Raw genomic sequence first — 13,708 nt, 5'->3', positions numbered from 1 at the left:
GAAGGTGAGAGGGGGAAAGTTCAATGGAAATGTGCGGGGCAAGTTTTTTTACACAGAGAGTGGTGGGTGCCTGGGATGCCAGGGATGGTGGTGGAGGCAGATACAACAGAGGTGATATAGAGGCTCTTAGATAGGCACATGAATATTGCAGAGAGTGGAGGGACATGGACCATGTGCAGCCAGAAGGCATTGGGTGTCATTAGCTTAATTAGTACAGCACAACATAGTGGGCCAAAGGGCCTGTTTCTGTGCTGTACTGTTGTAAGTTCTACGCCTGCAGAAAGACATTTGTCAAGGATGTCTCACCTTTGTAGGAGCTCTGTAACAGGGTACGGGGATCCACTGCTTCTTCTGGTTGACCAGCAGAAGAGCGATGACGAGAATGAGGGCAATCATAACAGGCACTGCTACCCACGCCACCGAGTGCATGGCAGAGTCTTCATTGTACCGCGGGTAGTCTCCACCGATGGCGTTCACACGGAGGTTCTCTGTGGGAGGGGCAGAGAGAAGGCCTTGTTACTAGGGCGGGCTGCCAAGGAGACTGAGGCGGAGAAACCAATCGGGTGCCAGCTCGCAGCGGGGTACAACTACTTCAATGCTCATTTTAAATTTCTGGAGGAATAAATTTCAAATGCAGAGAAGCAGTATTAAATAGAGACAGAGAATGCTGGAAACACTCAGCAGGTCAGGCAGCAGGTGTGGAGGGGGATACAGAGTGAATGTTTCAGGGAAGGGGGGAGGGGTAGAGAAAACAAAGCGAGTGTCTCTGATTGGGTTGAGACCAAGAGAGTCCAGATGACACAGATGGTGTAGGCGCCGCATGAGAGAGGGTGGCTAATGCTTCCCCATCATGCCTATAAACAGCAGGAGGTGAATTCTACAGGGAGAGGTTGAACAAACTTGGGTTGTTTTCTCTGGAGCGACGGAGGCTGAGGGGAGACCTGACAGATTATGAGAGGCATAGATAGAGGAGATGGCTGGTATCTTTATCCCAGGGTCAAACAATCTAATACTAGAGGGCATGCAGGGGCGAAGTTCAAAGGAGATGCATGGGGCAAGTTTTTTTACACAGAGAATGGTGGGTGCCCAGAATGTGGTTCCGGGGTGGTAGTGGAGGCAAGTATGATAGAGGTGTTTAAGAGGCTTTTAGATAGGTACATGAATGTGCAGGGAATGGAGGGATATGGACCACTGTGTAGGATGAACGGATTAGTTTAGTTAGGCGTTTAACTACTAATTTAATTAGTTCAGCACAAAATTGTGGGATGAAGAGCCCGTTCCTGTGCTGTACTGTTCTATGAATGAGGGCAGAGGAGAGAGAAAGGTAATGGTGTTGGTATTGGTTTATTATCCTTACATGTACCAATGAAAAGCTCTTGTGCTGCGTGCCGTCTAGACTGATCATGCCATACGTAATTACATCAAGGTAGTAAAAAGAAAAAAACAGTGTTGCAGTTACAAAGAAAGTGCAGTGCAAGCCCATGAAATGGAATGGCCACGACAAGTAGATTGGGAGATCAAGAGTTCATCTTTCATTGTTCATCTTACATAAGACCATAAGACACAGGAGCAGAATTAGGCCATTCAACCCATTGAGTCTGCTCCGCCATTCAATCATGGCTGATTTATTTTTCCCTCTAAACCCCATTCTCCTGCCTTCTCCCCATAACCTTTGGCGCCCTTACTAATCAAGAACCTATCAACCTCCGCTTTAAATATACCCAATGACTTGGCCTCCACAGCCGTCTGTGGCAATGAATTCCATAGATTCCCCACCCTCTGGCTAAAGAAATTCCTCCTCATTTCTGTTCTTGAGGGACGTCCGTCTATTCTGAGGCTGTGTCCTCTGGTCCTAGACTCTCCCACTACTGGAAACATCCTCTCCACGTCCACTCTATCCAGGCCTTTCAATATTCGGTGGGTTTCAATAAGATACCCCCTTATCTTTCCATACTCCAGTAAATACAGGCCCAGAGCCATAAAACACTCCTCGTACGTTAACCCTTTCATTCCCGGGATCATTCTCATAAACCTCCTCTGGACTCTTTCTAATGCCAGCACATCCCTCCTTAGATATGGGTCCCAAAACCATTCACAGTACTCTAAATGTGGTCTGACCAACGCCTTATAAAGCTTCAGCATTACATCCTTGCTTTTATACTCTAGTCCTCTCGAAATGAATGCTAACATTGCATTTGCCTTCCTTACTACCGACTCAACCTGCGAGTTAACCTTTAGGGAATCCTGCACTAGGACTCTCAAGTCCCTTTGCACCTCCAATTTCTGAATTCTCTCCCCGTTTAGAAAATAGCCTGTGCCTTTATTCCTTCTACCAAATTGCATGACCATACACTTCCCTACGCTGTGTTCCATCTGCCACTTCTTTGCCCATTCTCCCAACCCGTCCAAGTCCTTCTGCCGAATCCCTGCTTCCTCAACACTACCTGCCCCTCCACCTATCTTTGTATCGTCCGCAGACTTGGCCACAAAACCATCAATTCCGCCATCTAGATCATTAACATATAACATGAAAAGTAGCGGATCCAACACTGATCACTGGAGAACACCACTAGTCACTAGCAACCAACCAGAAAAGGCCCCCGTTATTCCCACTCTTTGCCTTCTGCCAGTCAGCCAATCTTCTATCCATGCTAGTACCTTTCCTGTAATACCATGGGCTCCTATCTTGTTTAGCAGCCTCATGTATGACACCTTGTCAAAGGCCTTCTGAAAATCCAAGTTACAACATCCACTGACTCTCCTTTGTCTATCCTGCTTGTTACTTCCTCAAAGGATTCCAACAGATTGGTCAGGCAAGATCTCCCCTTAAGAAAACCATGCTGACTTTGGCCTATTTTATCATGTGCTTCCAAATACTCAGCAGGTCAGGCAGCATCTATGGAGAGAAATAAACAGTCGACGTTTTGGGCCGAGACCCTTCATCAGGACCGGAAAGGAAGAGGGCAGAAGCCAGAATATGAAGGTGGGGGGAGGGGGAGGAGCACACGTAAGTAGCTGAGTCCAGGTGAGAGGGGGAAGGTAGGTGGGTGGGGGAGAAGATGTAATAAGCTGAGAGGTGATAGGTAGAAGAGGCAAAGGGCTGAAGGAGGTGGAATCCGGTAGGAGAGGGCAGTGGACCATGGAATCAAGGATGGAGGAGGGGAGGAGAGGAGATGGGCAGGTCATCAAGGCAGGGGAAGGGAGCCACAGGAATAAGGGAAGAAAAAGGAGTGGGGGGAGGAAGAAAAAGGGGTGGGGTTACCAGAAGTTAGAGAAATCGATGTTGAGGCCATCAGGTTGGAGACTGCCAAGGTGGGATATGAGGTGTTGTTCCTCCAACCTGCATCTGGCCTCAACATGGCAGTAGAGGAGGCCGTGGATAGACATGTCAGTATGGGAGTGGGATGTGGAATTGAAGTGGGTGGCCCCCAGGAGGTCCTGGCTGTTTCGGTGGACGGAGCAAAGGTGCTCGACGAAGCGGTCGCCCAGTCTGCGTCGGGCCTCAGCAACGTACAGGAGGCCGCACTCACTTGGTTGAAAGCACTGGGATGTGAAAGGTGCTGCAGAAATGCATGTCCTTCTTCCATGACGTTACCTGGGTAACGTCTGGGCCTGCAGTGGGTAGGATGGTGCTGCAGGTCACCGTCCTGGGCCGTGCAGGGATGCGGCCAAGATGGACTGGGCTGCGATATCGCTGCACTCAAGCAGCCCAATGGTGCTCACCATCAGGGGTTGAGGCATCCACCAGGGCAGTCCAGGCCAATGGACCTTTGTGAAACTGTGCCCCACCTCAACAGCTAGGAGGTGGGGTCAAAATAGAGGAATTCAGTGATCAACAAAGAATGGTGACAAAGATTGACGTGTGAGCAGTCGTACCCTGCTGTGGCCAATACATAGTGTGTGCATCATGCAATCACTCACAGTGTACACAACGGAAGTGGGTGGTACAAACCACACAGCCCTTGAAACATCTGGGGAGTGCAGGAGGGATTTAAGCCACAAGTAGCAATGTTTGTGGTGTAGCTTGATGGATAATAATTCTCTACCACCTTCCAGAGAGAGCACACATGGCCTCAGTTTGATGTCTCATCTGAATGGCAGCAGCTCGAGGAGGAGCTGCACTCCCTCGGCACTGCACTGGGGTGGAAATGGTGCGGGTGGGGGTAGTCAACCGAGATTTTCATGCCGAAGTCAATGGATTGGAACTTAAACACACAAGCTTATAATTCAGAGGCAAGACCACTTATAGAGAGCATTCTATCCGGATACATCACAGCTTGGTATGGCACCTGTTCTGCCCAGGACCGCAAGAAAATGCAGAGGGTTGTGGACACAGCCCAGTCTATCACGGAAACCAGCCTCCATTCCAATGACTCTGTTTACACTTCCTGCTACCTCGGGAAAGCAGCCAACATAATCAAGGACCTCTCCCACCCCGGTCTTTCTCTCTTCTCCCCTCTCCTGTTGGGCAGAAGAACCAAAAGCTTGAGAAACGTATCACCAGGCTCAAGGACAGCTTCTGCCCCACTGTTATAAGACTCTTGAATGGACCTCTTGTACGATAAAGAAGAACTCTTGATCTCTCAGTCTACCTCGCCATGGCCCTTGCACCTTATTTGTCTACCTGCACTGTACTTTCTCTGTAACTGTAACACTATATTCTGCCTGGATGGCATACAAAAGAAAGTTCTTCACTGTATGTCGGTACATGCAACGATAATAAACCAATTACCAATTACTTGGTGATCTACAACAGAACAGACAACCTTGGGAAACACAAAGCTGTATTGACTGGTCATTACATCAGAAACCAGGCGCTGAGAGGAAATTTAACGGCAACATCAATCCGATTGAAATGCAGTGGGTCAGAGAACGCACTGGAAGCCCGTGTGTCAGGGGTGTGAAGTGTAGTGGGTCAGAGAGCGCACTGGAAGTCCGTGTGTCAGGGGTGTGAAGTGCAGTGGGTCAGGGAACGCACTGGAAGCCCGTGTGTCAGGGGTGTGAAGTGCAGTGGGTCAGGGAATGCACTGGAAGCCTGTGTGTCGGGGCTGTGAAGTGCAGTGGGTCAGGGAACGCACTGGAAGCCCGTGTGTCAGGGGTGTGAAGTGCAGTGGGTCAGAGAGCGCACTGGAAGCCCGTGTCAGGGTTGTGAAGTGCAGTGGGTCAGAGAGCGCACTGGAAGCCCGTGTGTCAGGGGTGTGAAGTGCAGTGGGTGAGAGAGCGCACTGGAAGCCCATGTGTCAGGGGTGTGAAGTGCAGTGGGTCAGGGAATGCACTGGAAGCCCGTGTGTCAGGGGTGTGAAGTGCAGTGGGTCAGAGAGCGCACTGGAAGCCCGTGTCAGGGGTGTGAAGTGCAGTGGGTCAGGGAATGCACTGGAAGCCCGTGTGTCAGGGGTGTGAAGTGAATGGGTCAGGGAACGCACTGGAAGCCCGTGTGTCAGGGGTGTGAAGTGCAGTGGGTCAGAGAGCGCACTGGAAGCCCGTGTGTCAGGGGTGTGAAGTGCCACCTCATTTACCGTCGTCCCGGAGGTGAGCAGGAATTTCGTTCCCACTGGGAGTCGGCCAGAAAGGTGCTTCCACCTCAATCTCTCCTCTCTGGTCGAACTTTTCAATGGGAATGTTGGTCGGTTCTGGCAGGTACAAGTCTGCAGAGAGATGGAGAGAGCAGTGAAAGATCTGGGAAGGACTGTTCCTCGGTGGTTGGGTAGTCACTGCTGGGTCTGTCAGGAACATCGCATGGAACAATTCTATGCTGTCCTGTAACACTGGTCACTGGGGCTTACAGAGAACCTCTGACTCCATGGATATCAATTACACCGTCCCCTCGGCTGAGATTCTCCCATAGTGGAAACATCTCAATGTCCACCCTGGTATGCCTTTTTAGATTTTATACGTTTCAATAGATCACCCTAATTCTTCTAACAGATCTAATTCTTTTAGTTATTCATGATTAGGCAACTCTCTCCTCCCAGGAATGAACTATGTGAATTTCTTCAGGACTGACTCCACTACTAGCGTCTTCTTACTTAAATAAGAGATACAATGTCTTTATTAGTCACATGTACATCGAAACATACAGTGAAATACATCTTTTGCGTTGAGTGTTCTGGGGGCAGCCCGCAAGTGTCGCCATGCTTCCGGTGCCAACATAGCATACCCACAGCGTCCTAACCCGTACGTCTTTGGGATGTGGGAGGAAACCGGAGCACCCGGATGAAACCCACGCAGACACACAGGGAGAACGTACAAACTCCTTACAGACAGCGGCCGGAATTGAACTCGGGTCTCTGGCGCTGTAATAGTGTTACGCTAACTGCTACACTACCATGCCTGCCCAGGGGGATCAAAACTGTGCACAGTGCTCCAAGTGTGGCCTCATCAACACCCTGTAGCTCCCTTCAACCATTCGGTTCTTGAACCGACCTGTACAACCTTAATCACTACCTCAGTATAGCAAGATTATGACCAGTTTGACCACTTTGTACAAGAATGGACTTTGTTTTTCTATGTTCCTTTCTGTTCTAATTGTGTTCTTTCTTGTAAAAATTGTGTATATGTTTAATTTATGTTTTTTTCTAGTGATTGCTGCTTATCTGATGCTATGTGCCTGTGATGCTGCTGCAAGTAAGTTTTTCATTGCACCTGTGCAAACGTGTACTTGACGATAAACTTGACTTTGACTTTGTAGTGTAGCAGTTAGCGTAACGCTATTACAGCGCCAGTGACCTGGGTTCAATTCCCGCCGCTGTCTGTAAGGAGTTTGTACGTTCTCCCTGTGTCTGCGTGGGTTTCCTCCGGGTGCTCCGGTTTCCTCCCACATTCCAAAGACGTACAGGTTAGGAGCTGTGGGCGTGCTATGTTGGCGCTGGAAGTGTGGCGACACTTGCGGGCTGCCCCCAGAACACTCTACGTAAAAGATGCATTTCACTCTGTGTTTCGATGTACATGTGACTAATAAAGAAATCTTATCCTCTGTCTCTAAACTCCAACCCCCTTGCAGTAAAGGCCATTATGCCACTTAACTGCTTACTGCACCCGCCTGCTAACTTTCTGTGTTTCGTTGAAGTGTTCCACTCTTTGTGTTCCCCGTGCACTTTAGAAAGGAGCAGTGGTGAAGGCGGGTGCAATCTCCAGTCAACGCAGGCAATCTCCGTTTACCTGGACACACGGGGCAGCAGCTGCCCTCCATGTAGACCGGCTCCAGGCAGGGGAGGGGTGGGCAGCTGACCGTCGAGCAAAGGGTCTGGCCCTGGAGGCAGTAACAGTGGGTGCAGCTATCGATGTCCCATCGCTCCTCATCCGAGTAGGTCTTCTCATTGAAGTGACACACCACTTTGCTCGGGATGGTCTCCTCTGTGGCAGAGAGGGGAATACAAGGAACAAAACAGGGCCACGTTAGGTGTGCCGCCATGGTTGTTCTATCCCTCCTGCAGTGGGCCAGTCCATCAGGCAGCTTCAAGATGAATTCTCTACAGAACAAAAACTACCACAGCTGATCCTTTGGCTCTGCTGTCCGTTTTCTTTCCTGCCAGCTTAGATCCGTAGTGCTTGCTGCCTACTGACAGAGCTTAGAGCCGTAGAGAGGCACAGCACGGAAACAGGCCCTTTGGCCCATGATGTCTGCACTGAGTTAAACTAAATCCCTTCTGCCTGCACATGATCCATATCCCTCAACTCCCTGCATATTCATATTCTAACAGCCTCTTAAACACCACTATCGTATCTGCTTCCACTTAGCACCCCTGGCAGCCCGTTCCAGGCACCCACCACGCTCTGCGTAAAAAACTTTGCCCCAACATTTCCTTCAAACCTCCCCCCTCTCAATGCATGTCCTGCACAGTCACAGAGAGAAACAGCACAGAAGAAGGCCCTTCGACCCATCAAGTCCACGTCAACCGTTTAGCATCCATGTTTGCACTCATCCGCCCCTAACTCATTTACTCTTTGCACATCCCCACCGACTCTCCTCCTGACTCCACCACTCACCTACACGCCAGGGGCAATTATCAATGGCCAACTGACCCACCAAGCCGCACGTCTTCAGGGTGGGGGGAGGGGAAACGGGAGCACCCGAAATCCACGCGGTCACAGGGAGAACGTGAAAGCTCCACACAGACAGCACCAGAGGTCAGGATCGAACCAAGGATGCTGGAGCTGTGAGGTGGCAGCGCCACCAGTTGCATGCGCTCACTTTGCTTGGTGCTTATGAGAGCAAATACTGGTAATTTAAGGGACATTTTAATGATTTAAATCCTGCTTTGCAGAGCAAGGGAGTCCCTCTTTTTAATATTCTCCAGTGGGATACGGGCATCATTTTTAAGGCCAGCATTTATTGCCCCATCCCCAATTTCCCCTGTGAGCCACCTCCTTGAATGTGTGTAGTCCCTCAGGTGAAGGTAATCCCACAGCGCTTCTGGGGAAGGAGTTCCAAGATCTACACCCAGTGACAATGAATGAGTGACGATATATTTCTGAGCCAGGATGGTGTGCAACTTGGAAGGGGAGCCCGTGCATGGCGGTGTTCCCAAGCATCTGCTGCCCTTGTCCTGCTAGATGGTTTGAAAGTGCATTTGTACATCCACGGTGCATTTGTAGGCGGTGCACACTGCAGCCGTGTAGAACTGGCACAGGGAGGAAGACTGGTGGACAGGGTGCTAACCAGTTACTTTTTCTTCCTCTCTCTAGCAGCTGTTGCAGCTTCTGTACCAACATAGAGTCATACAGCACAGATACAGGCCCTTCAGCCCAACCAGTCCATGCCGACCACAGTGCCCACCAGGCTAGTCCCAATTTCCTGCGTTCGGCTCATATCCCTCTAAGCCTCACCCCTCCATCTACCTATCCAAGTGTTTCTTCAATGACACTATTGTACCTACCTCAACCACTTCCTCTGGCGGCTCGTTCCATGTACTCACCATCCCCTCAGGTCCCCTTTAAATCTTTCCCCTCTCACCCTGCCTATGCCCCCTAGTTTTGGACTCCCCTAGCCTAGGGAAAGGACTATTACCATCCACCTTATCTATGCCTCTCATAATTTTAAATGCCTCTGTAAGGTCACCCCTCATTCTCCTGCATTCGAAGGAATAAAGACCTAGCCTGGCCAACCTCCCCCTCTGACTCAAGCCCTCTAGTCCTGGCAACATCCTTGTAAATCTTTTCTGTACTCTTTCCAGTTTAACCACATCTTACCTATAACAGGGCAACCAAAACTGTACACAGTACTCCAAGTGAGGCCTCACCAGTTACTTATTCAACTGCAACATAATGTCCCAACTCCTTTATATTAACAAACTGTTAACAGACCGGCTTCATGGTCTCTGAGCACCGTTGGCATTAGTAACCCATCTGTGGCCACAGAAGAAGTGACAGTGACCCATCTCTCAATAGGGGGTTGGTACAATACAGTACATAGCTCTGGCAGGTGGAGATGTACCAGGATGCTGCCTGGATTGGAAAACATGTCTTATGAGGACAGGTTGAGTGAGTTGGGGCTTTTCTCTTTGGAGAGAAGGAGGATGAGAGGTGACTTGATAGAGGTGTACAAGATGATAAGAGGCATAAATCGAGTGGACAGTCAGAGAACTTATCCCCAGGGCTACAATGGCTAACACGAGGGGACATAATTTTAAGGTGATTGGAGAAAGATATAAGGGGGATGTCGGGGTAAGTTTTTTTACACAGAGTGGTGGATGCGTGGAACACGCTGCAAGTAAAGGTTGTGGGGGCAGATACATTAGGGACATTTAAGAGACTCTTAGATAGACACATGAATGATAGAGAAATGGGGGGCTATGTGGGAGGGAAGGATAAAATATCGGCACAACATTGTGGGCCGAAGGGCCTGTACTGCGCTGTAGTTCAGGCTGGGCTTCTGCAGAGACCAGCCAAAAGTTAATCATAATGGTGTCAGTCTCAAGTCATGTTCAGACCAAGTAAAGGCGGCAACTTTTCTTTCCTTAGATGAACATCAGTGATCTGGATGGACTCTCGTGACAACCTGGCAGCTTTGCAGTCACTGCTGCTGATACTGAGCTGTGGGGGAGTGCTCAGAATATTGGCTTGTGCGAAATGCAATCAGATGGACATATGGTATGCAGTTCTGGTTGCTACACTATCTAAAGGACGTGATTGCACAAGAGAAGATGCAGAGGATATTCACCAGGATATTGACTGGGAATGAAGTGTTTCAGTTATGAGGACATAATTGTATTGATTGTATTTAGATTGCATTTATTTCCCTTGGAGCAAAGGATACTGAGGGGAAAACCTGATAGAACAACATAAAATTATGAGTGGCACAGATAGGGAGTAGTAATAAATATTTTCCCATAGCAGAGGTGTCTAAATCTTGGAGAACATTAGAGATAGGGTAAGGAGGGTCTGAGGAAGAACTCTTTTTTTTTACCCGGGGAATGGTTGGACTTTGGAACGTGCTGCCTGAGAGTGACGGAGATGGAGACACCCACAATATTTAAGAAGCATACGGATGGGGATTTGATAGCTGACATGGACATGGTGAGCCGAAGGCCCTGTTACTGTGTTGTCTGACGCTATGACTCTGGATGCCCCAGGCTGTTAGCTAGTGGTCTGGCACTGGTACTATTCTAACAGAACCGTAGATCTGTACAACTCAGGAGATCTCCCACAAATAAGATGACTGAGAAAAATTAAATGATCCCTGCATGAATTTACTGAGACTTAATATATCTAGCTCCTCTGATCTTCATGCCTTTGGTTTATAGAGCGCCACTAGAGGGAGCAAGAGCACCATGGACAGGAGAGGTCAGTGTGTTCAAAGTCCAGTGTGTAGCACCAGCGCTCCAAGGGTGCAGTGTGAGTAGCATCAGAGGTCCAAGGATGGAGCAGGGTAACAATGTGTGGGGTCAGAATGCGCAGAGGTGGAGGACCATGCAGAGTAGACAGAGCCCTCACAGTGCAGGTCTGAACATGTGGTGGCAAGAGTGTGGGGGGAGTGGTCACAGTGCAGAAGGGATGGTCACACAGTGGTTGAACTACTGGACTAATGTCCAACGGGATGAAGGTGAGGTCTGGTTGAATCCCTTGGTAAAAGTACCCTCGTTAAGCTGAACATCATGAGAGGAAATTCCAAACTGACGTCATCTCCACTGGAATGTCACCAGAATGAAAAAGAAGCATTTTCTGGGGAACGCTGCATTATATGGATTGCTACACATAACTTAAGGGCCAGTTTGCTTCTGCAGTTGGGGAAAAGTGAAACACTCCTCGCACTCTTTTGGGAAGATGCTAATAGCTCATTGGCCTTCTGTTATACTGTTGTTAATAGTGTCAACACACACGTGTTTCTAACGACACTGAAACGCTGGGGCTTCCACCGCTAGCGTTAGGGACTGGCTTCAGAGGTGTTGTCTTCTGGCACTGACAAGTGCTGATAACAGATGCCCTGTGGTTGGGAGAGGGGCTATGGTACTGGTCCCCTCTAACGTGTTGTTCTCCCCAGTCCATCGACACAGTCCTGCACCAGTGGCAAATCCGCATCCAAACTGGGATCGTCGGTGCTGCCAAAGCTGTGCTGAGAGGCATGTAACTCAGAGAATAAAGGCACCGAACACATCAGCTTGGACTTGATGGCTGCTGTTTGTACTGATGTTCCTTTGGACTAAAGGTGGGCTCCAGAGTTATGTCCCCCTCTTGTGCTTCTCATTTTGGGTGGATTTAAAGTGAAGAAAGATTAGTTGCAGGGGAAGGGTGAGGGGGTGGGGTTTTGAAGCTGGGGCTGATCTCCCCGGAGATTTGGTACAGGTGGGGGCACAGGTAGCCGAAGGGTCTGGTCCTCTGCTGTATGACTCCGTTGATGGAGATGGGCAAGATGGTGAGCAGTTTGGAGAGGATAATTATGGAGGGAGTTGTGGGGAGGGGGGTGGAGGTGGGATCTTTCCGAATGACCCAAGGGTCGGGGGGGGGTTAGAGGCTTAAAATTTTGGGTAAAAAAAGAGGAGTTTTGAGGAAAAAAGCAGAGGATACCTAGTGCCTGTAGAAGCGGGGCAACTGAGTCCATCAGCGCCTTCGAAAGGGAATGAGAGTATAATTTGCAGGAATTTCGGGACAGAGCAGGGAAATGGAGTGGCACAGACTCGATGCACTGAACGTCCTCAGAGTCTTACAGATATAGCCCAGAAGCAGGTCCTTCGGCCCACCAAGTCCATGCCGACCATCAATCATTCATTTACACCAATCCTACATTAATCCCATTTTTAAAAATCCTCCCACATTCTCATCACCTCCCCCCAGATTCTATCACTCACCTACACACCAGGGTTTTTTTCTACAGAGTCCAATTAACCTACCAACCCCCATGTTTTTGTTTGGGATGCAGGAGGAAACTGGAGAATCCACTGAAACCCAGGCAGGAACAGGAAGAATGTGGAAACTCCACCCAGACAGCACCGCAGGTCAGGATTGAACCCGGATCTCTGAGGCCATGAGGCAGCGGCTCTGCGCGCTGCGCCACTGTGCCGCCTCCTTCTGTGCCGTAACAATTCGATGAAAAACTGCTCTGAGTCAGCTAAGGATTCCCAAGACCTCCCCCTCGTCGACCAAAACAGGGCAATAAAGGCGGCATCCTCTTAAATAGAGTGGCACAGCTGGTAGGGCCACTGCTTCACAATGCCAGAGACTCAGATTCAATCCTGACCTCCGGTGCTGTCTGTGTGGAGTTGGCATGTTCTCCTTGTGACTGTGTGCTTCCTCTCACATCCCAAAGACACGTGGGTTGCCAGGTTAATTGGTCACTGTAAATTGCCCCCTAGTGTGTAAATAGTGAGTAGAACCTAAGGTGATTGGTGGGAATGTCGGGGGAATAAAATGGGTTAGGGCAGGATTGGTGTCAAAATGGATGGGTGACAGTTGGCACGGACTGAGTGGGCCAAAGGGCCTGTTCCGTGCTCTATGGCCCCATGTTAGAGAGGTGGGTTTGGGAGGTGCGGGAACAACAACTGCTCCAAATTTCCCTAAATTTGGGCTAACCCTTCGTATTCCCTGACAGATGAGGAATCAGCATAATCAGCAGCTGAGTGGGCGGGTGCTGTGTGGCTGGCAACGTACACACTTTATGGAAGCTGCGGAGAGTGGTGGACTCGGCCCAATACATCACGGGCACGTCCCTCCCCACCATCAGGAGCATCTACATGTGGCACTGCCTCAGGAAGGCAACATCTGTCATCAAAGATCCCCACCATCCAGGCCACGCTGTCTTCTCTCAGCTACCATTGGGCAGGAGGTACAGAAGCCTAAAGTCCCACACCACCAGGTTCAAGAACAGCTACTTTCCTTCAACCATTCGGGTCTTGAACCAACCGGCACAACCCAAATCACTACAGTACAGCAACACTATGACCACTTTTCACTACAATGTACTTTTTTTTGTTCAAATTGTGTTCTTTCTTGTAAAAATTATGTATGTTATGTTTAATTTATGTTTTTCTTGTGATGTTTAATTTATGTTTTTCTTGTGAATGTTTTGTATCTGACGCTCTGTGCCTGTGATGCTGCTGTAGGTAAGTTTTTCATTGCACCTGTGCAGATGACAACAAACACGGCTTTGTATGTGTGGTCTGTGACCCCAGAGTTGGAGGGCACTCAGTCAGTGAGGCGAGGGAGGACGGTGGCAGGAGTCACCGAGTACCTGCGCTCCATGCTCCGACTCCAAAGAGCAGCCAGGGAGAAGGTG

At 49.5% G+C, this 13,708-nt stretch overlaps 1 protein-coding gene across 1 annotated transcript in view; it reads right to left on the bottom strand.

Moving 5' to 3' along the window:
* The window catches only part of crim1 (cysteine rich transmembrane BMP regulator 1 (chordin-like)), a 227,886-nt gene that overhangs the window by 9,473 nt on the left and 204,705 nt on the right, over positions 1 to 13,708 (bottom strand). The window contains exons 14-16 of the mRNA XM_052011175.1: positions 7,159 to 7,353; positions 5,517 to 5,645; positions 307 to 488 (exon numbers count right to left, since the gene is read on the bottom strand). Of these exons, the coding sequence (XP_051867135.1) occupies positions 307 to 488; positions 5,517 to 5,645; positions 7,159 to 7,353 (506 nt within the window). The remainder of the gene's footprint in view (positions 1 to 306; positions 489 to 5,516; positions 5,646 to 7,158; positions 7,354 to 13,708) is intronic.

The sequence above is a fragment of the Pristis pectinata genome, chromosome 3 (genome assembly GCF_009764475.1).
Source record: "Pristis pectinata isolate sPriPec2 chromosome 3, sPriPec2.1.pri, whole genome shotgun sequence".
Classification (NCBI taxonomy): domain Eukaryota; kingdom Metazoa; phylum Chordata; class Chondrichthyes; order Rhinopristiformes; family Pristidae; genus Pristis; species Pristis pectinata.
The sequence above is the reverse complement of the archived record's forward strand: the minus strand, read 5'-3'. Positions and strand labels throughout refer to the sequence as shown.